The sequence below is a fragment of the Sinohyriopsis cumingii genome, chromosome 12 (genome assembly GCF_028554795.1).
Source record: "Sinohyriopsis cumingii isolate HCF-2022 chromosome 12, ASM2855479v2, whole genome shotgun sequence".
In the NCBI taxonomy this organism is placed as follows: Eukaryota; Metazoa; Mollusca; class Bivalvia; order Unionida; family Unionidae; genus Sinohyriopsis; species Sinohyriopsis cumingii.
In genome coordinates this window covers 100,230,894-100,258,329 of record NC_142972.1, presented here as the reverse complement: position 1 = coordinate 100,258,329, position 27,436 = coordinate 100,230,894, and the positions used below count along the sequence as shown (strand labels likewise).

At 41.1% G+C, this 27,436-nt stretch overlaps 1 protein-coding gene across 1 annotated transcript in view; it reads left to right on the top strand.

The window, feature by feature from the left end:
• Positions 1–254: 254 nt before the first annotated feature.
• Positions 255–27,436, top strand: part of LOC149787091 (uncharacterized) — a 90,925-nt gene continuing 63,743 nt past the window's right edge. Inside the window, exons 1-2 of the mRNA XM_089976041.1 lie at positions 255–426; positions 24,940–25,081. Of these exons, the coding sequence (XP_089832167.1) occupies positions 24,994–25,081 (88 nt within the window). The 5' untranslated portion in view covers positions 255–426; positions 24,940–24,993. The remainder of the gene's footprint in view (positions 427–24,939; positions 25,082–27,436) is intronic.

The window sequence follows — 27,436 nt, the reverse complement described above, 5'->3', positions numbered from 1 at the left end:
ATCATTGAAAACACTTTACGTTAATGGGTTCGTTGTACAATGTTACCATTGAATTTTTAGTGCGTTCCAGAATATGAGTTTTAAGATTCGTCATTGTGATTGTGTACAAGTTGGACTAAGGCTCTTGTCAGTAAGGGGTTAAAACAGCACAATGACATCGTGAGCGCGATAACCGGGTATGGTTTCCACCAATCGAAGTGCTTGTAACAGAGGTTTGTAACTATGCACAAATCAACAACAGCCATGCAAGAAATCGAAAGTAGGAAAATAAATACGTGGCATGTCCCTGTAGGCATGATTTGGTCGAAGTGTTTTTAATACAATGATTTGTCTTAGCGTCTTAGATATAACTTGCATCTTTAAAGTGAATGACAACGTTATAATACAGACGTAAGATGGAACATATCCATGTTGCTTTTTAGTAAGGTGAGTGATTGGGAAGGATGTCTGTTACAAAATTAGCATTTTAACTGCTGCATATGGCAACTGAATAGTTTGCACAGATTGCCTTCTAGCATCATACTGGGTTTCAAAGTTCAGGCAAGAAATTAAAATCGATTCAGAATGCATTCAAACCTCGAACTATCAAAGTTTTACCATTTCGAACTTCAAATTTGAGTAAGGAAAAGTGTTAGATTTTTTTCCTGAGTGTATGGAGATATGAACGAAATTTGAAATCAGAATAAAGAAGATATTTTTTTTCATAATTTGATCTATCAGCTTCAATAACGTAAATTATACTGGTATTGTAAAGATGGTATTGTGACATATCGTAGTTTACTTGCTAGTTCTAACTAACAACTGCTCCCCTTAGTATCTGCAACATTAGGTAGGGACTGCTCCCGGAGACAGGGAACGCCGCGATCCATCATGGAAGCTTATTGATGTGTACTCAGAACGTGTGTGAATAATACTGTTTGTTTAACAACTTGAGACTCCCTCATTTTCTTGACAGGTATTATCTTAGTGACTGTTGTGTTCGTGCAAACAGTTGAGGACTATACTGGTATTGTAAAGATGGTATTATCTTAGTGACTGTATTGTGTGTGTGCAAACAGGTGAGGACTTCAAGACAGCTCTTGAACAATTCTACTAACTTTTTAGTCTCTCTCTCTTCTGATGCAATGTTATGCCGTAACTTGCCATGCACTGTATTCATTCAGATTCACATTCAGAAAAGACTGGTAAAATCAGTTATGGTTACCCAGTACTTTTTGAAATGGACAATGCATTCTCACACTCGTATGGATACCACCTGTTGTTGTTTCTGTTGTAGAGTTTCATGCCATTTTTCAGCACAAGATAGGCTATACATGGCGGCCAGTATAAATGATGGAGGAAAAACTCTGGAAAGAACCACCGACCCACGATGCCGCATGTGAGCTTGTGTATAGATGCTTTAGTTTCATTTATTCACCATTTCCATATGTGTTGAATAAACAAAATGCAAGAATCATAGACCCGTATCTTCTGTTACATAATGCATCACATCACAACCCCAATTTCACATCTCTATTTTTATTGTCCTCAAGGTGGGGTTTGGAAATGACTTTCTAATCATTTGGTTGGCAACAATTAAATTGTCACTCAAGATTCAGCACACATTAACAATGAAAGACACAGCTATAAAAGTAAATATTTAACAACATTTTCTGAAACTTGGGAAGGGTTTATTATTAAGCATTAGGTTATGTTTAGATATAATATGGTTAATACAATACGGTTAATACAGTTTTTCCTGAAATATTAATTTTAATAGATTCAGATCATTTGATTGGATTTATGCGTTTTTAAGACCTTGATGCCACTTCAAGGTTTAAAGAGATTACAATTTTAAAATGTTTTTTGCCAATTGTAGATTTCTTATGCATATATTTCCTAAACACCATGACATATATCTCATCAACACATTCACTTTAAGCCAGAGTCATAGTGATAGAAATTTGCATTGCAATTTTGATTAAACTTTTGTTGTGTCGCTTATATAGGAATTCATTTGTGACATACATACTAGGCCATCTAAGTCAAGGCTACAGACAAAAGGTTGCATTAAGATTTTGGTCAGAACATTTAAATATGCTTATGTTTCCTAAATTAATGTCTTAATGGATTTTCTCCATATGGGCGACACATTATTATGAAATAATCAGTCCATTCCTTCACATGCAAACTCATTCCTTTGGTCTCACATGAAAGGTGCAGTTATAGAAAATTTGCATTAAGGTTTTGGTTAAAGTTCTGTTTAGTAAATTCTTAGAGAGATTTTCTTTATTCATGAATCACTATGATGCCAAGATAATAGTACCAATAAAAAATATCTCAGACGAATGGTCATAACAGAGTTACCATTGTCTATCACATTACATCATGTAAGATCATGTTTTGTGCATTGTCTCTAAATAGTCAAGCCAAATCTAGTAAAAGACTTTAAATGAAGAAGACAGATTAAGCTGATTTTCATCATTTCCTGAATCAATATTTTGGAGTTATTGCCCCTGATGGACTAGGGACTTTGCTGTTCAGCTCAGTGGTACAGACTGAAGCATCCATGTTGTAGTAATAGTATATATCTGTATTTTGTGGAAATATTTTTGACTCTGGGTGCTTTTTTTTACTGAAATGTCATCTGCTGTGATGGAAATAGTATAATCATGTTTAATGTGATATTTAATGAGGTTAGACATTATCCAATTATCCTGTAATCTGGAGCTACATGACAGGCCATAAATTCTATTTTATTTCAAACATGTTGTCCATATTATTTGGTTCAATATTGTTGTTAAGTTATTCCTTTTTAATTTTATTGAAAATTTTATTAAAAAGTTTGTATAGTATGCTTAAGACATTTTTGCCTGAAATTTCTTGTCATTCAAAAATAAGCACTTTGCAAGCAATGCAGGAATAGGTATATAGTGTGCCATAGTCAAATTACAAAAATTAAAAGCCATACTTTGAGTTTGTCAGCATCATTCAAATTTGGCATGTATTCATGAATGTGCAAATACAAATGATTAGATGATTCCTAAATTTTTGTGACTGTAACTAGTCTTGGACTGAAGTTATAAAATATAAAGATATGTTAAATTTGAAGACGAATTAAGTTAGTTTTTTTGGTGCTCAGACGGTTTTTATTTTTATGAAACCATGTGTTACTTAGTAATGGAGAATCAGCGGATTCAAGAAAAATAATGTGTGAGCCTAGTATGAGTAAGAGTATCATTTTTCAGGAATTCACAGCTTGGAGTTTCTTCTCCAAATTAATTCCTTTTCACTGTCTTCTTGTTGCAATATAGACATAATGTTTTAACATGGAGACTGATCAGATAATTTCTGAAAACTTTCTATACGATTAAAATCTCTCTCCTGACTACACAGAGCAGTTATGTATGGCATGTGGGCATGTTCACTTATCTGTAGCTGTAAACCTTAGTCACAATAGAATGACTTCCCCTTAATCATTAAGATATTGACTTCCTTTAGTCATGAATGGAATGGCATTTCCTTAGTCATTAATGGATTGAATTCCCCTGGTCATTGATGGAATGACTTCCCCTTAGTCATTAAGATATTGACTTCCTTTAGTCATGAATGGAATGGCATTTCCTTAATTGTTAATAGATTGACTTCCCCTGGTCATTGATGGAATGACTTCCCCTTAGTCATTAAGATATTGACTTCCTTTAGTCATGAATGGAATGTCAGTAGTTAAGGGGGGCACTTTACGGACAATGGGAATTAGCATTACAGACCCCCCTGGGTTAGATTACGGACAATGGAAATTTAACATGGCGAAAAATCGTGGGTCAGATTACGGACAAGGGGAATTAACATGGCGATAAATCGTGGGTCACTCTACGGACAAGGGGAATTTAACATGGCGATAAATCGTGGGTCACTCTACGGACAAGGGGAATTTAACATGGGGAATAGTTTGGGCTTGTTTAGGGACAAGGGGAATTTAACATGGGATTTTTTTAAAAAAAAATTTTTTAAAAAAGGGGTAGGCAATTCAAAGACTATCTCTTTTCGAGAAATATGGCTGGCCCTGAAAAGGGCCTTTGGTTTATGTTAATATGCCTTTAACATAAAGGGCATTTGCGACATCTTCTTGTCCTCAAACTTCGTCTTACAGCAGGGCCGTACATCAGAGTCCTCTTGAGGCAACCTTGTCTCTCTATATAGACTCTTCTTATCCACAGGCTGCTGCTGGTCCTGTGGACAACGGTCCACTTGGATCGGACATACATGAGCATGTCCGTCCTGAACATCATTGTTGACACAAGGGTTGAAGATTCAACGTCGGTCCACATGTTGAGGCTCCTACAATAGGTGAATCAATGCAGTGAACGGCGCTTATTTATAGGGACAGAAAGGATTGAAACGGATTGAGTTCATTCACCAATCCGAACACGCGTTACAGAATTCAGTCAGCCCGCATCCAATCCGAAGAGAGCAGTCTGTGACGTCACGTAGTCTATATAGATTCGCTAGCGCTTGTGTGCAGTCAATCTATGCGACAGTGATTCAACATGACGGAAACTCAGAAAACGATCCAATGGGGTGCACCAGCAGGGGAGACCGCCCAAGGGAACCCGGACTTACTTTCAGAAGAGGTGAATTGGGATTTTGTCGATTTTCTCTCCTCGCAAGAATTTGTTCCGGAACCTTCGTTACCTTCTTCATTACCGCAAGTGGAGAATTTTAGACAGAGACAGAAAGAAGAATTGGAGAAATTTATACAACGACAAAAGGAAGCGGAACAGGCTTTTCTCTTACAGCAACAGCAACAAGAAGAAGAGGTAAGAAAAAAACAACAGCAAGAAGAAGTAGCAGCAAAGGAACAAGAGGGTGAAAATCAAACGGTCACGGTACTGTTGGACATTTTAGCGGAGTTAAGAAGTCTGAAACAAATGTATCAGACTTCTTTATCACGACCGAAGAGAATACGACCTTCCCGAGCTAAACACGTCAACCCTGTGACTAAGCCTACCGTACCACCCTTAGTGATTTCAACCCAATCATTATCATCATTACGCAGTCCAGAAGTAGGCCTTGGCCGTGGCAAAGGCTTAAGGCAGTTAAAATTGATTGCTTAAACTCACCCCTGCACCATAAAGAAAAAAGGCCCTTTTCAGGGCCACCCACATTTCTCGAAAAGAAATACAATTTCAATTTGCCAATAAGTCACAAATAAACCCCACCCATTTTACCCTTATAGTACGTGTCTGTGTATGAGTGCGTGAGTGTAGCTTCTTATTTTAAAATCAAAACTCAAAGACTCTTACCTTATATCATTCATTTATTCTTTTCTCCATTTTTTACAATCCAATTCACAATTCACAACTCAACACTTTAATAAAAAGTTCATTGATTTTTTCTTTTCTCCTTGTTTAGTCTCTCTGTTTTTTGAATTTCTTCACCGTCACACTCTTTTCCTCTTCTTCCTCCTCGCTTTCTTCCCTTCTTCTTTTTTTCTCCTGTTTCTTTTTCTTCACCTGTCTTCTTTCTTCCTCAGAAGAATTCCTCTCTTCTTCTGAAGAATCCTTCTTTTCTTCTGACTCCTCTTGTTTCTTTTTTGGGCAATCTGGAGACCAATGTCCTTTTTCTTTACAATAATAACAGGTATCTTGACTTTTGTCTTTTTTAGTCCCTGTTTTTGTTCTTTTTTCACGGTCTGGACACTCTGAAGACCAGTGCCCTTTCTTCTGACAGATATAGCAAGTATCTTGACTTTTATCTCTAAAGGAAGGAGAGTAGTCCGTAGGCTGGTCTGAAGAGAATTTTCTAATGACCCCTCGCAAAGCTCTGACGAAACGTTCCATCTGGTTAGTCTCTTCCATCGTTGTGCTCGGCTTGAGAGTGAAATGAATAGTGAAAGGACAAGACACACACCCTTTTATATATGCTGGTCTGCTATGACTATAAAGTAGCTTATGGTGTTTGAACTTGAGTCATTTGACTTTTTGCTTTCAAGATGAAACGATCCCATTCATTTGAGAAGAAAGAAGAAGAAAGAAGTAAGAGGCAGAAACGTGATCTATCGCCTCGTACCAGGGCTGAAATCTTGGCACAAATTCATGCCAGTGATTTTGAAGAGGACATGAGTGAACCAGAATTTGAAACCTCTAAACCAAGTTTACCACCCTTAGTCAACCCTGAAAAATACTATTCCATTCGAGAGACGGAAAAGCGCTCCTCTAGAAAATTTAGAACCACGGCTTACAAATACACGGTGAAGTTTAAAGATTTCAAGTCCGAAGTGCCGTTAGAGAAAGCAGAAGGGTTCATCACCGGAGTGTGGGATTCTCTGCTCACTGCACTTAAGCGACAATGTCAACCCAAAGAAGACGATCGCTTGAGACTTTCCATACAACACGACGGTTTGAAATCCCCTGTTTGGATCGAGTTTAGCACCCCTGCAGAATTGACTGCTTCCAAAGTCATGGACAAGATTCAACACGTACAACAATCTAATGATCAGTTTGACATCACCGATGGTAAAGCCACACTGGACATGACCCACGTCTCTCCTCCTCAAGGGACAGGACGCAAAAAGATGTTATTGGTGGACGACCTTCGCAACACCAAAAAGAGTCTCGTCCGAATTGACAACCCTCATGACCAGATGTGCTTAGCCCGTGCCATCGTGGTGGGACGAACCTATGCCAACAAGAACGACACGGTAGAATGGAAAAGAACCTGTGACACTATTCAACGTTCCGACCGAGCCAAACAACGAAATGAAGCAGAACTCCTGTTACAACAAGCCGGACTGCCCAAAGACACACCCTGCGGCATTCCTGAGATGCAAAAATTGCAAGATGTCCTAGCTCCACGATACACCTTGAAAGTGCACCCTCAAGAAGTGCGCGGACCTCTATTGTTTCGAGGGCAAGACTTTAAGGACGGAAAATACATTCATGTCTATTATCACGATGACCATTTCGATACGATTACCACTATCACTGGATTCCTGGGATACAGTTATTACTGTGAGAAATGTGACCATGGTTATAACAATCGAGAGCAACACAAGCATTGCGGATCGAAATGCACAGGATGTTTGGCCTCTTCACCCTGTCTGAGCGAAGAACCAGTGCCTTGTTCAACTTGTCTGCGCACGTTTGTCAGCCCTACCTGTTACCAACAACATTTGAAGACGCAAGGTTCACAGAAGAAATGCGCTTGTCAACTGCTGAGATTGTGCTCTACGTGTGAACAAGTCATACGTACCAATAATACCAAGGCACACGTATGTTCAGGAAAGAAAAAATGTCACATTTGTCACCGCATCGTGGACTTGGAACACCAATGTTACGTGCAAAAATACCAACCCCCACCAGAGAAAGAGGACGGTCACAAGAAGAAAGGCAATTTCATCTTTTTCGATTTCGAATGCATGCAAGAGACCGGCATTCACATTCCTAATTTCTGCGTGGCTCATCGAGCGTGCGAGAAGTGCATTCAAGAACCTATCTTCAGTCATTGCCCTCACTGCAGCAAGATTCCCGGAGGACGTGAAAAAATCTTTCGGGGGCCAAACACGTTAGCCGATTTTGCCCAATGGGTCTTAGACCCCGTCGACAAGACGTGGAGCCAAGAGGATATCGAACGTTACGGAGATTGTCATCGTCATGCCACGGTGATGGCTCACAATTTCTCCGGATACGATGGACAGTTTCTTTTGAGGTACTATACGGAACAAGGCACCGAGCGTCCTAAAGTGACTTTGAACGGAGCCAAAATCATTTTCATGCAAGTGGGACAAGTACAGTTTAAAGATTCGATGAGTTACTTGGCCATGCCTTTGAGTCGAATGCCTAAAACGTTTGGAATGACAGAAATGGCTAAAGGGTACTTTCCACACTTTTTCAATACGGAAGCCAATCAACACGCCGTTCTACCCCATTTACCTGAGGCTCACTATTACGACCCCGACAACATGCGTACCGAACAACGAGAAGCTTTCTACGCTTGGTACCAGGCTCACGCCTCAGACCCTTTCGACTTTCAGGAAGAAATGCTAAAGTATTGTCGTTCCAACGTGGACATTTTACGGCGTTGCTGTGGAAAATTTCGAGAACTGTTCATGGAACACGGAGGGGTCAATCCTTTGAAAGAAGCTTGCACCATTGCCAAAGCGTGTTCCTTAGTGTACCGCCAACGATTGATGCCTGAAAACACCGTGGCTGTCATCAGCCCTCAAACGACCCACTTTGTCAAACGTCAATACTCGGTCAAAGCCTTACGCTGGTTACATTACTTGTGTGACAAGGAAGACAAGTGGATTCAGCATGCTCGCAACGGAGGGGGCGAAAAGACCATCGGAACGTATTCGGTCGATGGCTGGGACTTAGAAAACCCCAAGATCGTGTACGAGTTTAACGGTTGCTTATTTCACGGATGTCCCGTCTGTTACCCTGACCGTGGCACTAAAAATCAGTTTTTGCAACGAACCATGGAAGACTTGTACCAGGACACTTGTCAGCGGCGCCTAAAGTTAGAACAGCAAGGATACCAAGTGGTGGAAATGTGGGAACACGAATACGATCACCGTTTGAAAACCGATCCCGAGTTTAAACGCCTCGTGGAAAGTTACCAGTTCATGGACCCGCTGAACCCGAGGGATAGTTTGTACGGAGGAAGGACCAATGCCACCTGTTTGCTGTACCAAGCCGACGAAGAGAAAGGAGAAGAAATCAAATACTTGGACGTGTGTTCGCTGTATCCCTACGTGTGCAAATATTGTTGCTTTCCTGTAGGGCACCCGCAATTGCTGACGGAACACATCGACCTGAAAAACATTCGACAATACGAAGGCTTGATCAAGTGCAAAGTTTTGCCTCCCATGAACCTATACCATCCCGTCTTACCTCACCATTGTCAAGGCAAACTGATGTTTCCCTTGTGCCGTACTTGTGCCGAAACGTGCAACCAAGACCAACCTTGTCAGCACAGCCAGGAAGAACGGGCCTTGACGGGAACCTGGGTCAGCGTAGAATTGTTCAAAGCTCTGGACATGGGATACCAACTGTTAGAAGTGTACGAAATTTGCCACTTTCCCAAGACACAACATTACCACAAGGGTGACCCTACTCAGGCATTTTCGCCGACTACGTGGATGCCTTTTTGAAACTGAAGCAAGAAGCCAGCGGCTATCCTTCCTGGTGTCACACTCCCGAAGACCAAATACAATTCAAAGAGAAATATTACGAACAAGAAGGCATCACTTTAGACCACATCGAGAAAAACGAAGGCAGGCGATCGTTTGCCAAAGTGATGTTAAATTGCTTGTGGGGTAAAATGGCACAACGCCCGTGTTTACCCAAGACGGAATATTTGACAGAACCTTCCCGCTACTTTCAGATGATTCACGACAAAACCAAATTCATGAAACACGTGGACGTCGTTCGCGAGGATTTGATCTTAGTCAATTACGAAGAAGATCTGGACTTTGTACAAGACGACCCCTTTGGAAATGTCATCATTGCGGCTTACGTGACAGCCCATGCTCGCTTAAAATTGTACGAAGCTTTAGAACTGTTAGAAGAACGCGTCCTGTACTTTGACACAGACAGTTGCATTTACATCCATCACCCGATTCAACATCACCCTGACATCGAAGGAGACCGTTTAGGAGCCTGGACAGACGAGCATCCCGACGACAAGATTCTAAGTTTCGTCAGTGGCGGTCCCAAAAATTACGGCTACGAATACCGGGACAAACAAGGAGAAGTGCACACGACGTGCAAAGTGAAAGGACTGACTCTGAATCATCGTACCAGTCGAGTGGTCAACTTTGGGGTATTGAAAGAAGCCTTGCAATCGGAAGAGGATGGAAACTTTAAAGTGACCACTTACCAACCGAACAAGATTGTACGTTTACCCACTCACCACATTGTCAGTCGACCTTTGGAAAAAGTTTATCAAATCGTGTACCAGAAGCGAGTGCGACTTCCCAATCATTTCACCTTACCGTACGGTCACGTCGGTATTGGTCTGTATATAAAAAGGAACCCTAGGCAAGATCGATAGTTCATCGGGACTACCAAGACCGAGCGAACAAGATGAATACTTTGAAAGAGACATCATTCCAGTTTGGGGATTGTAAAAAAGTTGTATCTTCCTCTAGTGTGACTAATACTGGATGGATAAGACCCAGGCATTGCGATGGAAAATGTCCAGAAGGAAACTGCGATTGTCCATGTGGTTACCATTGTAATTGCGTAACGGAGTTTGCAGACGAGTGCGATTGTGAGCCTTGCGATGGATACGATGCTGTACGTTGTGACCTGAGCGATGCCGTAAAGCATCATGGGAACTTTGTTCTCACTGCCCCTGTCATGGAAAGTGATGCTGTGCGTGTCAAACCTGAGGGATGCGAAAGTGATGCCGCTCGTCCTCTTAGACATTTTACCGGGTTTAAAGGGGAATGTTCACCTTCACGTCTACCCCCCTACGGATGTCATCCAGCCTTGAGCAAACTCCTACCCATGTCACTCAACCCTCATCGAAACGAACCTGTGAAAAACGAATATTCGTTTCCTGTGCGTTTGTCGGAATACTGCGACTTTGAAAATCGTCTTCAATCGTTCAAAGGAAAATGGCCAAAGTATCTGGGAGGACCGACCCCCGAAGAATTAGCCAGAGCCGGATTTTTCTACTTGGGCGAAGGAGATAAAGTCAGGTGCTTCAGTTGCGATGTGACACTTCACCACTGGGAACCGCAAGATTCGGCCTACGTAGAACATGCTCGATGGTCACCGAATTGTCATTACTTACCCTTAGTGGGACCGAGACATTGAAGTAACTTCTTACCATAATAATAATCTGTTCATGGATACTTTACAAGAGAACATTCGTGCTTTGCCTGTGGAGTTGAGAGAACGCATTTACCGAGAGCTGGTCAAAATACAAGTGAAACGTAAAGAACAATTGCATCCGTTACGTCACCGGTGTTTGAACCACTGGTACCTGAAGGCTATACAAGGATTGATTCAATTGAAAGTGTTCCATCGGACAGACATTGATCAACGATCCTCTAGTTTTAAAAAGGATTGGTTTGGTATGGACGATTGCAGTTACATCATTGTAAACGTACTGCATCGAATTCCAGAGGAAGAGTTAACGAATTACCAACATCTTGAACACAATGTCAACTTAGTGAAAGAGGAAACTTCTGAACGAATTGTAATGTGTAGATTAGTGACTCAACGATTTAAATTCGACACTGAAGTGAAACCATGTTTGTGCAAAGAGTACATTTCTTGTGTCAGACCAAAGAGGATTTAGTATGACCTATTCATGGATACTTTACAAGAGAACATTCGTGCTTTGCCTGTGGAGTTGAGAGAACGCATTTACCGAGAGCTGGTGAAAATACAAGTCAAACGTAAAGAACAATTGCATCCGTTACGTCACCAGATCTTTAACCACTGGTACCTGAATGGTATAAGAGAACTGATTCGTCAGAAATTGTTTCAGTGGTCAGACCTTGTTCAACACTTTGAGTTAGTGAATGATCGAAATGTTCATTATTTTGGTTACTTCGAGATTCACCTACAGCAATACATTGAGGAAGACAAGTTAAAGGATTATCAACATATTTTACGTGGAATCTACTTAGAGGAAGAGGAAACTTCTAAACGAACTCTGAAGTTTCGGTTACAGTATGCAAGATTTAGATTCCCTACTGGAGAACGAAGATCTCTGGCTAGAAAGTACGTGTATTGTTTCCGAAACAAAGAGACTATAAAAACAGGCTGCCATGCCACGACTTATGTCACATGTCATCCAACAGATTCCGTGGAAGGAACTCAATGACCATATTCAAACCATGGATCATTACCATCGATTATTACAAGAACTGTATCCATTCAATTTGGGACGACAAGTGGTGTGTGTCTTAGTGACTTGTTTTTTGGGATTTCGTTTACCAGCCGATTCTTTGTGGACTCTTTACGATCAGTACTTACCACCTCCATGGCCTTAAATGGTCACGAAAAACTCCTTTTGCTCAAAGCCTTGCGGTTTCATCTGGATACTTCTCGACCTCAACAGGAAAAAAAGATTCGTCAACTTTTAGCTACCCAAGACGTGTATGACGATGTGTGTGTAGCTTGTGACTTACACCCTCATTGGACAGATGTTCGTGACTGGAAAAAGGGGGGTTTTGAGGCTTGGACCCAAGAAGTGGCCCAGTATGCACAAGAGTTGTTCAAGGAAAAAAGTTACTTTTCAACCTGTGTTAGTGACGGTGCCAGAAGAACCCGTCACCGAGAACAACCACTCGCTTCAGGACAGGACTGTCATGGACATTCCTGAAAGGTCATTCTGGGAGGACACTTGTGTGACAATACCTCATGTAGAGACTGTAAGAACATTACACACTGTCCCTAGGACATCTTGGTTACCCAAAACATGTTGTACAGACACTTGTTTATATTCCACTTTGATCGCTTTGCTGTGTTTTATATTCCTGTACATCACTATTTGGGTTGTATGTATTTTTGTCTTTCGTGTTCATATTTGAAACATTCAATAAACGTGTTCTGAAAAAGTATATAAACTCTTGTCTTGTTTGTTTTTCGTGTCACAAGTGACATTCCTCACACCATGGCTACCTCTGCTGTCTCTGCTCCCTCTTCCTCTACTGTCAAAGTCATCGACGAACACTTAGATCGTGCCAGTTGGGAGGCTTTGTATCTTCGCCATCCCTTTAACATGCTCATTGCTGGACCTAGCGGTTCTGGCAAAACCGAATTTGTCAAACGTTTGATCGAACATAAACATCATTTGATCGATCGGCCCCCTCAACGGATCGTGTGGTGTTACAAAGAGTGGCAATCGGCGTACAGCCTCTTGCGAGAAAGTCAAGGCGATTCCATCGTGTTTGTGGAAGGCATTCCTAAAGAAGACGACGGCATCGTCTCTGACTCCCGTCAAACCCATTTGGTCATTTTCGACGACATGTTAGGAGAAGACGAAGAAGAAATTAAATTGTGGTTCACGCGCAAAGGGCATCACCGTAATGCCAGTGTCATTTACATCACCCAAAATTTGTTTCAACAAAGTAAAGCCCATCGCACCATCAGTCTCAATGCGCATTACGTGGTCTTGTTTAAAAGCCCTCGAGATAAATCGCAAGTGCAAGTCTTAGCCAAACAGTTAGGAACGCCTTGGCTGACTCAGGCGTACGACGATGCCACTCAAACGCCACACGCCTATTTGCTCGTCGATTTGAAACCTACGACCCCCGAGGATTTGCGATTTCGTACCCACTTGTTTCACCACTGGTGCCAAGACGGAGGGCCTGTCCTGTACACGTCTCCGTCCTCGACTTCATTTCACTCCCCATGAAAAAAATCTATAAAAACCTCAGGCCCTTTTTCGTCTGTCTCACACAGTGCGAACATGACGTCCCTTCAGTCGCATCTTCCCGTCAAATTGATTCGTGCCTTGTATGGCATCAGTCGAGAAAAAGATCCACAAACACGAGCCCGTGTCTTAGAAGCTAGTCTCAAAGAAGTCTTACGATGGTTTACGGTGACGGCACGTCAATTACTCCAAGGAATCATTCAGATTCCTCATCAAACCCAACGCTTTTTCGATCGAAACAAAGTCGCTTTGGTCCAACTGGCCGATCCCCGCATCGACACTCAAACCAAAAAACAAATCATTTTGAAACCTGGAGGGAGCGGTACTCTAGGAGGGGTCATCATTCGCTCACTCTTAAGATGGGATCCTAATGCCCCCAAAGTTATCCCCAAGACAAAAGTCCAACGAAGCCCCAAGAAGAAAAAGACCAGGTCCCCAAAGAGAAGAACTTCTCCAGTGGCGGGACCCTCCTCTTACCAGACACCACCCCGAAAAAAGAAAAGAAGCCCCCAGAAAAAGAAACAGAGAAAAAGTCCCCAGAAAAAGAAAAGTCCACAGAAGAAAACTAGTCGCAAGAGAGGCACTGCGGCCAGGACGCAACCTTACACTCGCAAACCACGACCTGCCACAGCAGTGACTGCGTCTCCGGCATCCTCACGTTCATCCACTTCTCCGTTAATGTCACCCAGAACTGAAGAGTACTTGGAGACGTTGATCACACCAAGAACATCTCCGTTGATGACCCCCAAAAGAACTTCCCCAGTGGCAGGACCCTCCAATTTAGTGGCGGTGGCTGCTGCTCACAAAGTACCTTCTCCCAAAATCAAAGTCCAAGAAAGATCGGGCATGTTACAAAGTTTACTGGATTTGTCCAAGCAAGAACTGGCTCGATTTAGTCCGTTGCGTACCCCTGCACGACGTGTCATGCCTGTCCTCAAACTGATAAAACGTAAAGACAATCAGTGGCGACGCGTTCCAGTATAAAAAAGGCCTGTGACCAAGTAGGGTATCAGTGTTCTTTTGGTGCTCCTAAAGACTCAAAGATGTCACCCTCCAGAAAACCCCAAGGAAAGAAAAGGAAAGGACTGCCACCACGTTTAGCCAAACATGGGGACCTGTTATCTGTCCTGTCCAAAGCTTCTCCACTCCTACGAAAAAAACTCATTCAAACGGCCTCCAAAGAGGTCATCGATACCGTGTGCGAATGTTGTTTGAACGTTTTGAAAGGCACGATCCCTTTGTCCAAACACCAGAAACAATGCTTAGGCAAACATCGTCACGTTCTTCGCCAAATGGTTCAAAAGAAAATTCCCATTCGTCAAAAAAAGAAGATGTTGGTTCAACGTGGAGGTATTTTGCCTCTCTTGTTAGGCCCCATACTGAAAGGAGTCTTGGGAACCATGTTGGGAGGACTGATGGGAGCAAGATAAAAAGGCCTTCGAAAGTCCCAAGATCTCAGAATCGACCCCTGACAACCCCATGGAAGGACGAAAACTAGCTTTAGTGCCTTACAAACGATGGATGGAATACCATCGGTGGCAAGAACAACGCACCCCGCATTTACCTCCCAATCCCAATTTGAGCGAGATGTCCCAGTTACAACACGAATTGCAGTCCTTGATGGATCGCCAAGATTTGTCCGAAACAGAAAAATCGCAAAAGTACGGTCAACTCTTGCAACGACTGCAACTCTTTCACCAGAAAGCTTTAGACAAAACAGCTTTACCCACTCTGAAAGATTTTAAGACCTTGATGAAAAGTCCAGCATCATCATCATCATTACCACCACCACTACCATCCCCAAGGGTCACCAGAGATGCTACCCCACAAAGACCTGAGGAAGAAGAGATGCGCGAAGTGTTTCAAACACCGTCAGCAGCTCCCATTTCGAGTAAGATTGCAGCATCCTTGTTGACCCCGTCCCCCACACCCCAACGAGAAGAAATGAAAGCTTGGGTTAAAAAGATGATGTCCACGCCTCCTTCGACAGAAGTGAAAAAGAAAGAAGGGAAACCAGAAGTGAAAAAAGAAAAGAAAACCAAAGCCATTCCATTGCCACCTCCACCACCACCACTACCTTCGACTTCTACTCCTGTAGCCCATCGGACACGTAAATCTGTTTCCAAACCACCCTTTCGTCCCACCCAAAGTAGCATCACCGAAGAGTGGGTGACTTATTAACACACCAACACAAAATAAAAAAATGGAAAAAGTCTTAGCCAGCATTTACTACGATCCCTCGCATCCTGCAGGTTACGCAGGAGTTCAAAAATTGTATCGTGCTGCCAAAACGCGACTGAAAAGTCTCCGTTTACCTCAAGTGCAACGATGGTTACAAGAACAAGCTACCTACTTTTAAAAAAACCCATTCGACGCAAGTTTGCCAGAAGTCGCACCCGAGTGGAAGGCATCGATCATCAATGGCAAGCCGATTTAGCCGATGTCTCTCATTTGGCCAGCTACAATCGTGGCTACAAATATCTGTTTTGTGTCATCGACGTCTTTTCCAAATTTGCCTGGGTTGTGCCCTTGACTTCCAAATCCAGCAGCGAGTTAGTGCGAGCCCTGCAACGAGTGTTGAAACAAAGTGGCCGTCACCCTCTTCGATGGCAAACGGACAAAGGCACCGAATTTCTGAACCAAGCTTTCCAAAAAGAATTAAAGAAACGTGACATTCATTTTTTTACCACCGAGAATCCCGAAACCAAAGCCAGCATCGTGGAACGTTTTCAACGCACTTTGAAAGAACGCATGTGGAAATATTTTACGCATCACCACACTCTGAAGTACATCGACATCTTACCGCATCTGGTGCAAGCGTACAACCAATCTTACCATCGAAGCATCGGACGTGCCCCGCAAGACGTGACTCCCGACAACGAAGTGCTGGTGTTCGAGCGCCTGTTCGGTACGTCCCCGACGAGGGCTGTCCCCAAGAAAAGTGGAGAGTTGGCCGTAGGAGATTGGGTGCGCATTGGCAAAACCAAACGCACTTTCGACAAAGGTTACTTACCTAACTGGACGACCGAATTGTTTCGTGTCACTGGACGAGTGCATGACCGTCATCCTGCCGTCTATAAATTGGAAGACATGAACGGAGAAGTACTCAAAGGAACGTTTTATTTGCCCGAGTTACAACGTGTCACCAAAAAAGAAGACGACGTGTACGACATCGAAAGCATTCTCGAACGCAGAACCCGTAAAGTGGGCAAACGACGTGTCAAAGAAGTCAAAGTACGTTGGAAAGGATATCCACCCAGTTTCTATTCTTGGATCGACGCTTCGCAAGTCATCGACTATAAAAAGAAGAAGTGACCATCATGCCCTTTCACACAGCTGACGCAGCTACGTCGACCACTCCTCCTTCTTCACCTAGTTCTTCTGTGCAAGATTTACAAAAACAACCCTTGTGGGTGTGGTGTGGAGAACGTGTGCCTAAAACGCAAATCGTCTTTTTCTGCCAAATCTTCGTGGTGTATTGTGTCATCGGGGCAGCCATCGCCAATTTGAGTTTGCAACAAGGAGACAAACAATTGTGGACCATTTTATTGAGCAGTTGCATCGGTTACCTGCTTCCCAATCCCTCCCTGAAATTCTCCTCGAACGGGAACGTTGTGTCTAGTGCCAGTGCCAGTCACCACTCCAACAACAACCACAACCAGAACCCCATTTTGGGCGGAGACACGCCTCTGACGTCCAGTAACCCCTCGGACAACCACAGAACTCTGGTATTATGAGTCACCAAAACCAATTTTACTTAACCTTACCCAGTGACAGTTCCATGGAGGTGTTTCCCAAGAACACGTTGTGCTGTTACACGGCCAAATTACCTCAGGCCATCCCCTTAGATCACGAAGCCCATTGGGAAGTGGCTTTAGTGGAAATGATTCACCCGACCCAAGTCCTCAATGTCCTTCCCAATCAAAATACATTTGATGTGGAAGTTCATGACGAGCAATTGAAAAAGCACTTGAATAATGTCAAATATGACAATAAAACCTATAATGAAAAAACTCAAACGTGGACCTACCACTTGTTGATTAACCCAGGCTATTATTTTAGTGGTCAACATTTGGTCAGCACCATAAGCTCCAGGTTTAATGTCGTGTTTCTGAAAGCTTTGGAGCTTGCCCAAAAAAAGGTCACCATGGAGTACCACAAAGCAGCTCGTCGCTTCTTGATGAAAATTGAGCCGAGTAAAATCGTGTCCATTGTATTTTGTCCTGAATTGTTTGACATGTTGGGCGGGAACATGGAGATGAGGAAGAAAGTAGAAGAAAAAAACGAATTACCAGTCATTTCTGACAACGATTCTTTTGCCAGGTATTTTCGTACCCCGGTAGAACTGAACCATGGACTGAATTTGATGTTTGTGTACTCTGATGTGGTGGAGTATAACGTGGTGGGACACACCTCCGTACCGTTACTGCGTGTCATTCCTTTCAAAGTGGATTCTGCCGCAAACGCTGACGAGGAAGGTGGAAACACTTACCACGTCCACCGCGAATTTGTCCATCCTCACTATTTGCCTGTCAGCAAGTCGTATTTGGACACGGTCAACATTACTATAAAAGGAGATTTGGGACAAAATATTCCATTCACCAAAGGAAAAGTCACGGTGAAACTCCATTTTCGAAAACGGTTTTCTCACGACTCGTAAGTAAGTCATGTATCCAGTGTACCGAGGAGTTGCTCGACAGCGAGGACACGGTTTAGGAGACATGTTAAAATCGGCCTTTCGTTCGGTGGCCCCGGTGTTGAAACCGATGGTGACACGCGGATTGCACGCTTTGAAAGATGCGGCACTGACACAAGGCAAAGAATTTCTCCAAAATGTCATCATCGACAAACAAAACCCTAAAGAAGCCTTCATGAGGGCAGGCAAAAATGTCTTGCTGCAAACGGGCAAAGACATTTTGGGTCGCCGAGACACACCTATAAATGCCCTGCACGCTACCGAGTCAGGCATTCAGCAAGGACAAGGCAGAAAGAGACGACGAAGAAAACACCCTTTCACCAGACTTCAAGCTAGAAAAGCCAAGAAAAGAAGAACCGTTCGAGACTTAGACGTTTTCGATTATTGAGACACAGAAAAAAAATGATGCACCGAGAGTCATGTGCTTGTTCCAAGACGGAACTGGATATGTTTGCCATGCCCCCCACCATGATGACGATGCAAGAATCCCAGTGGGTGGAATTTCATCCCGTCTCCTCTTTGACGGATTCCGCTCCCATCGAGTTCGAAATCAAAGGACAACCCGAAGATTACATCGATCTGAATAGCAGTTACCTGTATTTGAAAGTCAAAGTGATCAAAACTGACAACACCAATCCTGGAGCCAATGATAGGGTAGCGCCTGTCAACAATTTCATGCATTCCTTGTTCAGCGAAGTGGACTTGTACTTGAATAACAAACTGGTCAGCAGCAGCATGGATACTTACCCATATCGTGCCTACTTGGAAAATCTCTTGACGTACGGAAAAGAAGCCAAGAATACTCATCTGGATGCTTGCGTGGTATGGAAACCTGACACGGCAGGTGCAGGCACGTTTAGCGACACAGCCCTGACAGAAGATGACAATCCTCACAACGTGGGGTTTAACACACGTAGAACTAAAATTCTGCAAGGGCGAAGTTTAGAACTGATGGATCGTTTGCATTTGGACATGTGGTTACAAGAAAAGTATTTGCTGAACGGAGTGGATATCCGCCTGAGACTGAATCGCAGTAGTGCTGCTTTCCATTTGATGGCTAATGATGCCACTTACAAAACCATCATTCAAGAAGCCAGGCTCTACGTGCGTCGCGTAGAAGTGTTACCTAAAGTAGGTAACGACATCAGTCAGACGTTGAGCAGAACGACCGCCAAGTATCCGATACGACGCGTAGAAGTGAAAACGTTCACCATTCCTGTTGGACAGCGATCCATGATCGAAGATCATCTGTTCCAAGGGCAGTTACCCAAACGTTTGATCGTTGGTATCGTCAGGAATTCAGCTTTCAATGGACTTCACAACGAAAATCCTTTTGAGTTTCGACACTCTAGCGTGTCCAAAATCGAAGTCAGTCGCGACGGCAAGACCTTGTGTACACGACCCTTTGAGCCTAACTTTGCCCAGAACAATTACTTGAGATCGTACTTGTCCCTGTACGAAGCCACGGGACAGTTAGGGACCAACACCAGTCACGGGATTACGTACGACGATTATGTAGGAGGCTATGCTTTGTGGGCTTTCGATTTCACTCCAGACCAAGGCAGCGACGAGGGACATTTCCACCCTATAAAATCAGGCCAGATTCGTGTGGAAATTCAGTTTGCAAACCGAGACCCTGCTGATCCAACGTTGAACGTCATCCTGTATGCAGAATTTGACAATACGATAGAAATCAACAGTTTGAGAGAAGTCATTCTAGATTACTAGAAATCATGGAAGACTGTTATCCCTCTTTACCTAGTGGAGAAACTTTGGAGATGAAATGTGAGGAGACTGTGGAAGAAGAAGTGATCGTAATGAAATCGAGATGGCCAGAACAAGAAGCCCATTTAGTCTCCTGTTTTGCCAAACACTTGGTCGACAAAATAACAGAATTGATCAAGAAAAATTGCTATGGATGTCAAAACGATCATCCCAGTCAAATTCAACACGATAAATGCCTGATGTTAAGTCAAGAAGAAAAATTGGACGAGTATCTGGACGAAGCTTGGAGTCTCATCTCGAACAAAGACGTGTTGCACCAGTGGTATAAAGACTTGCGTGAACATTCTAGTCCACCATTAACCACTCAAGAGATCCATCGTATCGAAGCTCTCCTGAATCAGAGTGAGGAAACAGAACGAATAACCGTTTATTCGTCAGACATTTTCAAGCAAAAAGTCAGAATCGAATTGACGACTTATTATTACCTGTGAAGAAGAAAAAAACACAAATCAATGGATACCTGGGAACTTTATTACCTTTTGAACCACAGTTCGTATACGGCTTCTTGGAATCCTGTCGTCTGTGCTAAAGATGAACTCCCTCATCGCAAACCTAAAGACCATCAAGCTTATGTGATCAACACGGACGACAGTCATCTCCCAGGAACCCACTGGGTAGCCGTCTACTTTCCTCAAGAAGGATGTGTGGAATATTTCGATTTGTACGGATTGCCCCCTTTGGAAGACGATATCATCGACTTTATGAGAAGAAATGCTCAAACCACCCGATTCAATAATGTGAAATTACAAGGCACAGATTCCTTAGTGTGTGGACAATATTGTGTGTATTTTCTGCATCATCGCAGCCTGGGCTATTCCTTAGAACATTTAGTGACTCATTTCGATCCTCGTTCTTCTGCTAGAAACGATGTGAAAGTAGATCGATGGTTTTGTGACCATTATGCTTATCTTTTGTCTCAAGCTAGGAAACATAGTGTCCATCAATGGCCTAATGATTTCCAACAGTGGAAATCACAATTTCATTCACAACGTTGTCAGCCCTGTTTAAAGTAGATTGTGCATTGAGAAAAAATGTTTGTGATTAGAAAAAAATGGTTAGATGTTATAGTGTTGGATTATTGTTAAACATGTTAGAGTTGTTGTTTAGTGTTAAGTGATTTTTGAATAAAAATGTTGTGTTTTGAAAAAATGCTTTTGTCTTTTGTTTAGCTATAAGAATGTTGGATTGATGCTCTTTCATTTCTTACTATCCCTCTCATGACACTCACTGAACGTTGCGACTCGAAAACCGTGTGGGGGATGTTTTCCTTCACGTCCGCGCTTTCACTATAAGAACCGGGGTTGTTTCCAGTCTAACCATCCATTGTCGACTCATCCTCCTAAGAAGATGTGTTCCAAACTAGCCAAGCTCAACGAAGCCTACGTGAATTTGCATAGGGTCAGACACAGTCTGATACCGAAGCCAGAAGAAATAGAGAATGTGAGAATGTTAAAAATCACTGAAGACCTGATAGAAGAGCTCTTCAGAGAAGAAATGAACAGGGAAAAAGAAGAATGGACAGAGAAGTACAGACTTCAGAGACAGCAGCAACAGCAGCAACAACAGCAACAACAGCAGCAGCAACCTGAACCTGACAGAGGCTTTGTCGATTGCCGTATCGACACCAAAGAGTTCTTCTCTTTCCGAAGAAGCAGACCTATCGCCAGAAAGTCTATCCTCAGAGGACATCGCATTCTTAGAAACTAAAAAAGATTGCCATAGCAAAACAAAAAAACAGCCCTTTTCAGGGCTACCCAATACTCTAGAAAAGAAATAACGATTGATTTGCCAATGTGTGTAGGTAGAGTAGTGTGAAAATAAACACTAACTCTTTCTTAAAAAATGTGAGGGTATGTGTTTGTGTGTTTGTGTGATTGTGTTTGTAAGTGATAAAGTAAGTTGGTGTGGATAGTAGATTAAAATGATGTTTTTTTTTTTTTGGACTGTTTGAGGTGTATATTTGGGTTAGATTGGATTGCCTTGCGTATGTGGATAGTCTATTGAAGTGATTTATAAAAATTTTTACAATAGTGATGGGTAGCATAAAAAAGTGAGTGAGTGTTTCTTTTAGGTCCGCGCGTTGTTGTTTATTTTTTTTGGTCATGATCTAGGTAAGATGAATTTTATGTTATTAGGGGGATGTTTTCCTTCACGTCCGCGCTTTCAGTATAAATTGAAACTCGTTCGGCAGTCCAGCTACCCTTGTTGATTGATCAACACCAAAAAATGAACACGAGACTTGAGAAACTGTTGGAGCTTCATGTGCATCTGGAATATGCCAGGCGCATATTAAATGAACTGGCTGCGGAAGCCATTGTCGAGGAGGGAAGGATAAGAGAGGAGGAAAGAAGAAACAAAGAAGAGGAGGAGAGAAGATATAAAGAAGAAGAAAGAAGATATAAAGAGGAAAGAAGAAACAAAGAAGAGGAGGAGGAAAAGGAGAGAAGAAATTTCAAAATCCCAGAGAGCGAAAATTGGGATTCTGAAGCGACATATCCTGCCTCTGCTCTCTCCCCCCAAAAGGTAAAAAGTAACTGGGGGATAAGATGTGTATGTGGCGCCAGGCCTGGAAGGTGCCACCATTAACCAGGTGTCCATGAAGTTCCAAACAAAACAGCCCTTTTCAGGGCTACCCAATACTCTAGAAAAGAAATAACGATCGATTTGCCAATGTGTGTAGGTAGAGTAGTGTGAAAATAAACACTAACTCTTTATTAATAGTGGAAGTGTATGTGATTGTGTGTTTGTGTTAGTAACTAATAAAGTAAGTTTGTGTGAATAGTAGATTATGGGTTTCTTTATTGTTTCTTAGCGTATGTGGAGAGTATAGTTAGGGTTATATTATATGAAATGAGAAAAGTGGGGATGTTTTCCTTCACGTTCGCGCGTTGTTGGGTCATGATCTAGGTAAGATCCATTTTATGTTTTTTAGGGGGATGTTTTCCATCACGTCCGCGCTTTCACTATAATAACCCACAATGTTCGTCGTTCAAACCATTCTGCAAAGAATAAAAAGAAGATGGCGTCAAACCAAATCGACAAAATACAAACCTTGCAAGACGTTTTAGACAACTTAGGAATAATGGAACAGATGCTATTAAGACTGGTTGAAGACCATTATTCCTATAGTCCCCATCGTGTGAAGATGGAAATTAATAACTTAAGGAAAGCAAAGGACAAGATTAGTGGTGTCATGAAAGAGATTAAGGAGGAGAAGGAGGATGAAGAGGAAAGAATAAGAATACGCAATTGGAACGAAAAAATTGAAAAAGAAGAAGAAAATGAAAAGAGGAAGAAAGAAGAGGAGGAAGAGAAGAAGAAAGAAGAGGAGGAGAAGAAAAAGAAGAGAAAGAGTGTTGGAGATAAAATAAGAAGTTGGTGGAGGAAAAGAAGAAATTAGAAGCAGAAGAAAACCCAAAGGCCCTTTTCAGGGCCAGCCATATATCTCGAAAAGAGATAGCCTTTGAATTGCCTACCCCTTTTTTTAAAATTTTTTTAAAAAAAAAAAATCCCATGTTAAATTCCCCTTGTCCCTAAACAAGCCCAAACTATTCCCCATGTTAAATTCCCCTTGTCCGTAGAGTGACCCACGATTTATCGCCATGTTAAATTCCCCTTGTCCGTAGAGTGACCCACGATTTATCGCCATGTTAAATTCCCCTTGTCCGTAATCTGACCCACGATTTTTCGCCATGTTAAATTTCCATTGTCCGTAATCTAACCCAGGGGGGTCTGTAATGCTAATTCCCATTGTCCGTAAAGTGCCCCCCTTAACTACTAATGTCGTTTTCTTAATCATTAATGGATTGTCTTCCCCTGGTCATTGATGGAATGACTTCCCCTTAATCATTAATAGAATGGCTGTCTTAGTTATTAATGGAATGACATTCCTTTGTCATACAAAATTAGCTGTGACAGATGGTCAAAACATAGAGTATATATTCTCATTACACAGAGTATATATGGTCATTACACTGTATATATGTTCATTACACAGAGTATATATGGTCATTACACATAGTATATATGGTCATTGCACACAGTATATATTGTCATTACACAGAGTATATATGGTCATTACACACAGTATATATTCTTATTACACAGAGTATATATGGTCATTACACTGTATATATGTTCATTACACAGAGTATGTATGGTCATTACACATAGTATATATGGGCATTGCACACAGTATATATTATCATTACACCGAGTATATATGGTCATTACACACAGTATATATTCTTATTACACAGAGTATATATGGTCATTACACTGTATATGTGTTCATTACACAGAGTATATATGGTCATTACACATAGTATATATGGTCATTGTACACAGTATATATTGTCATTACACAGAGTATATATGGTCATTACACATAGTATATATGGTCATTGCACACAGTATATATTGTCATTACACAGAGTATATATATATGGTCATCACAAACATCTTGAAAATCTTGTTCTTGCAGTTCCTCATAAATGGAAAGTCATATTAATCTAGATTTATTTTCTACAGAGGACGCAGTATGATGTCTAGTTGGTCCTGAATGAAAATGGTATCAATCTAATCTCAAATATGACTGCTACAGTGATTGAATATATTGAAAATTATGCCACTTATTTTCCTGAAATACCGGTAAATGATCATATCAACAAAAGACTTCTAAGCATGTCTACTTTAGCCTAAATAAAAATAATACAGTTTCCTTCACTATGTCTGCCATAGTGGCTAATTTAAAAGTTATGGGCATCAAGTATATCACGGATGGTTTCATTAGTCAGATGTCAAAAAGAACACATGGTCTTGTCTTGAATTTCTGACAATTCTTTTCAGACAGCAGGGTGTCATTCCATTCTCTTGTTTTTTTATTTATAATCCCATATGTAAAATATAAATATGAAATGTACTGGTACCCAGAATGAAAAGGATGTTGTTATCACATATTTTTTTTCTGCCCACAAGAAAAAAACTAGTGAGCATTCTGAGTTCCTACTGGGCCTCTTGTAGAATTATTGAAATTTGCTACATGTATTCTTCTTTAATCATAAATAGTTTATCTTTAACAGGTTCAGTGATTAGAAATAAACTGAAGTCACTGCATCATTGGAAGAAATAGATATATGATGGCCAAACCACCACCAGTGTCCAGCACACCTAGGATTCCTATGCGAGAATATCTTTTGCAGTTATACCCTAATCTAGATGATCGTAAGTACTGGAATTCGAACTCATTATGCAGGGATTGTTTGCAATACACTGCTTATACAACATGTCTGATGATGAAAGACATCTAAATCCAGCACATCTCTCTCTCTCTCTCTAACCCTGCTATATAGCATAATAGTCAGAGTCCATAGATTGCCATCATGCTAGTTAAGGCAATGTGCAATAGAGCAACAAGTCAGAATAAAGAAAATGATCAAAGCACATTCCCAAGGTGCAATAAATGGAGGGGGTGGGAGGGTATAAAGGCATACATAAAGGCTCATCCTTAACAGTTACCATCTCAAAGCAATACATATTAAATGAGAAATTTTGAAAATAAAGTGATTGCATATCTTTCGTCACATTTAAAGCAATTTCCATTCATTGCTGTATAATTGTATAGGACGAATACTTTAGTCAAGGTATGGATGCATGCATTTACCATCTGATGTTATTGCATCCATAACAGTGAATTGATAATAATTCCATTGTGTCCATAACAGTGAATTTATAATAATTCCATTGATCCATAACAGTGAATTCATTACAGTAATTTTTTAGTAATTTCATAATAAATCATAATATCTCTAAGTCTGATGCCAGAAAATTAATTCAGAAATGGTGTAAGTGGAGATAACATTTACTGTTCAGTATGTATGTATGTGTATGTGTTGAGGTAATTAAGCAGCATCTATATACATTTCAAGCCGCTATAACTTTTTCAGCTAGATTGCATGCTAATTTGAATAAGGTAGGTAAATCTTCCAACTTGAGCATGAATAATTGTAATAATCAAATTGAGTCATTGTTTGCAGGAATGACTAGCATAATTCATTGGCTGATTGCATGATGATGTAATGACTTCATGACTGTGAGGACTGCATGCTGTAATGACTGATGACTGTATGATGTAATGACTGCATAGCTGTAATGACTGCATGATGACATGATGCATGCTCACAGGATGACTGCATGATGACAGGATGACTGCATGATGATTTTCAGACAACTTCCAAGATACATTCTTGTGAAGCCAGCTTTTTAAAAATAGTTTTCCAAAGCAAAGTTTGATAATCTTAACACTACACTGACAATTAGCAATTACTTAATTAGGTAGGTAAAGAATCTCATTAGGAGCTTCATGCTGAGAAACGTTTCTGACTATCACATTGTTTGGTGCTTTAGAATTAAAGAATAATAATATGTCAATAACCTAATAACTTAATAAAATCTATATTATAAAATAGTAAATGTGATATAGATATCCATAACAACACTAAAATACCGTTTTATTTCTGAGACAAGTTTTTATATATTTACAATTATATTCCCATGACAGTTATTTGAACAGAAAAACTGAAGGAAAAGCCCTGTTTTCTTGTATCTTAAACAATTTACCCCTCTTTTTTCTCACTTGCAAAATCTCAGGTCTTAACAGTCCAAGTGGCATAATGCATTAAAATGCATGTAACAATTGGGAAATTTAATCCAGTTTATATTAAACATGAATTATTAAGCTACCTACACTAAAATAATTCCTTGGTAATTTTTATTGTTTTAAATGTTCATGTAAGTAGAAGTTGGAATATTTGGTTACTAGCATTTACTTACTAACTATTGACTTTTATGTTGTATTACCTACTTTAACAAATTACTTAATGCAGTACAATAACCTACAGAAGGCTATTGCTAAGTAATGTAGCATGAAATGCATGTTTTTCTTGAAAAAGATAATCTGTTTCAAGCATGAGAAAAGACTTTTTTTTGCAACTAGATTATAGTAAATGCTTTACAACCTGTTTTCTAGTTTGACTTGCTAATTACTCATTTTTACATGGCTGCTTTGAACAGATGTAACTTAATTCTATAAAATGAATGACAGGAAACTATTGATAAGTAATTAAATTATTTCATTTTATGACATTAATAACATGACTTACTTGGAAAAGACAGATTACTTCAGTGAAAACAGATTTAGGTCTTACTACTTAGGAATTGCTCATTTATTAAATTATTATAATTACATACCTTAAACAGTTTTACTGTGTTGGTCTCTGTCTGCGTGGGTTCGAGTCTCGAATTCAGCCAATGTGGGTATGTGAGAAAGCTTGCCAGTAGCTTCTCATGTGTCAGTGGTTCTTTATGGGGTTTTTCCGGGTTCTTCCTCCACCATTAATACTGGCCGCCATGTATAGCCTATCGTGTGCTGAAAAATGGCGTTAAACCCCACAACAACAACAACAACTGTGTTGGTCAAATACTGCATCTATGCTGCAATATTTAAGTACATTCTGGCATAAATGATTGCATGTGTAATTTCAGTACAGACTGTCATTGTAGTGAATATATTTGATACTG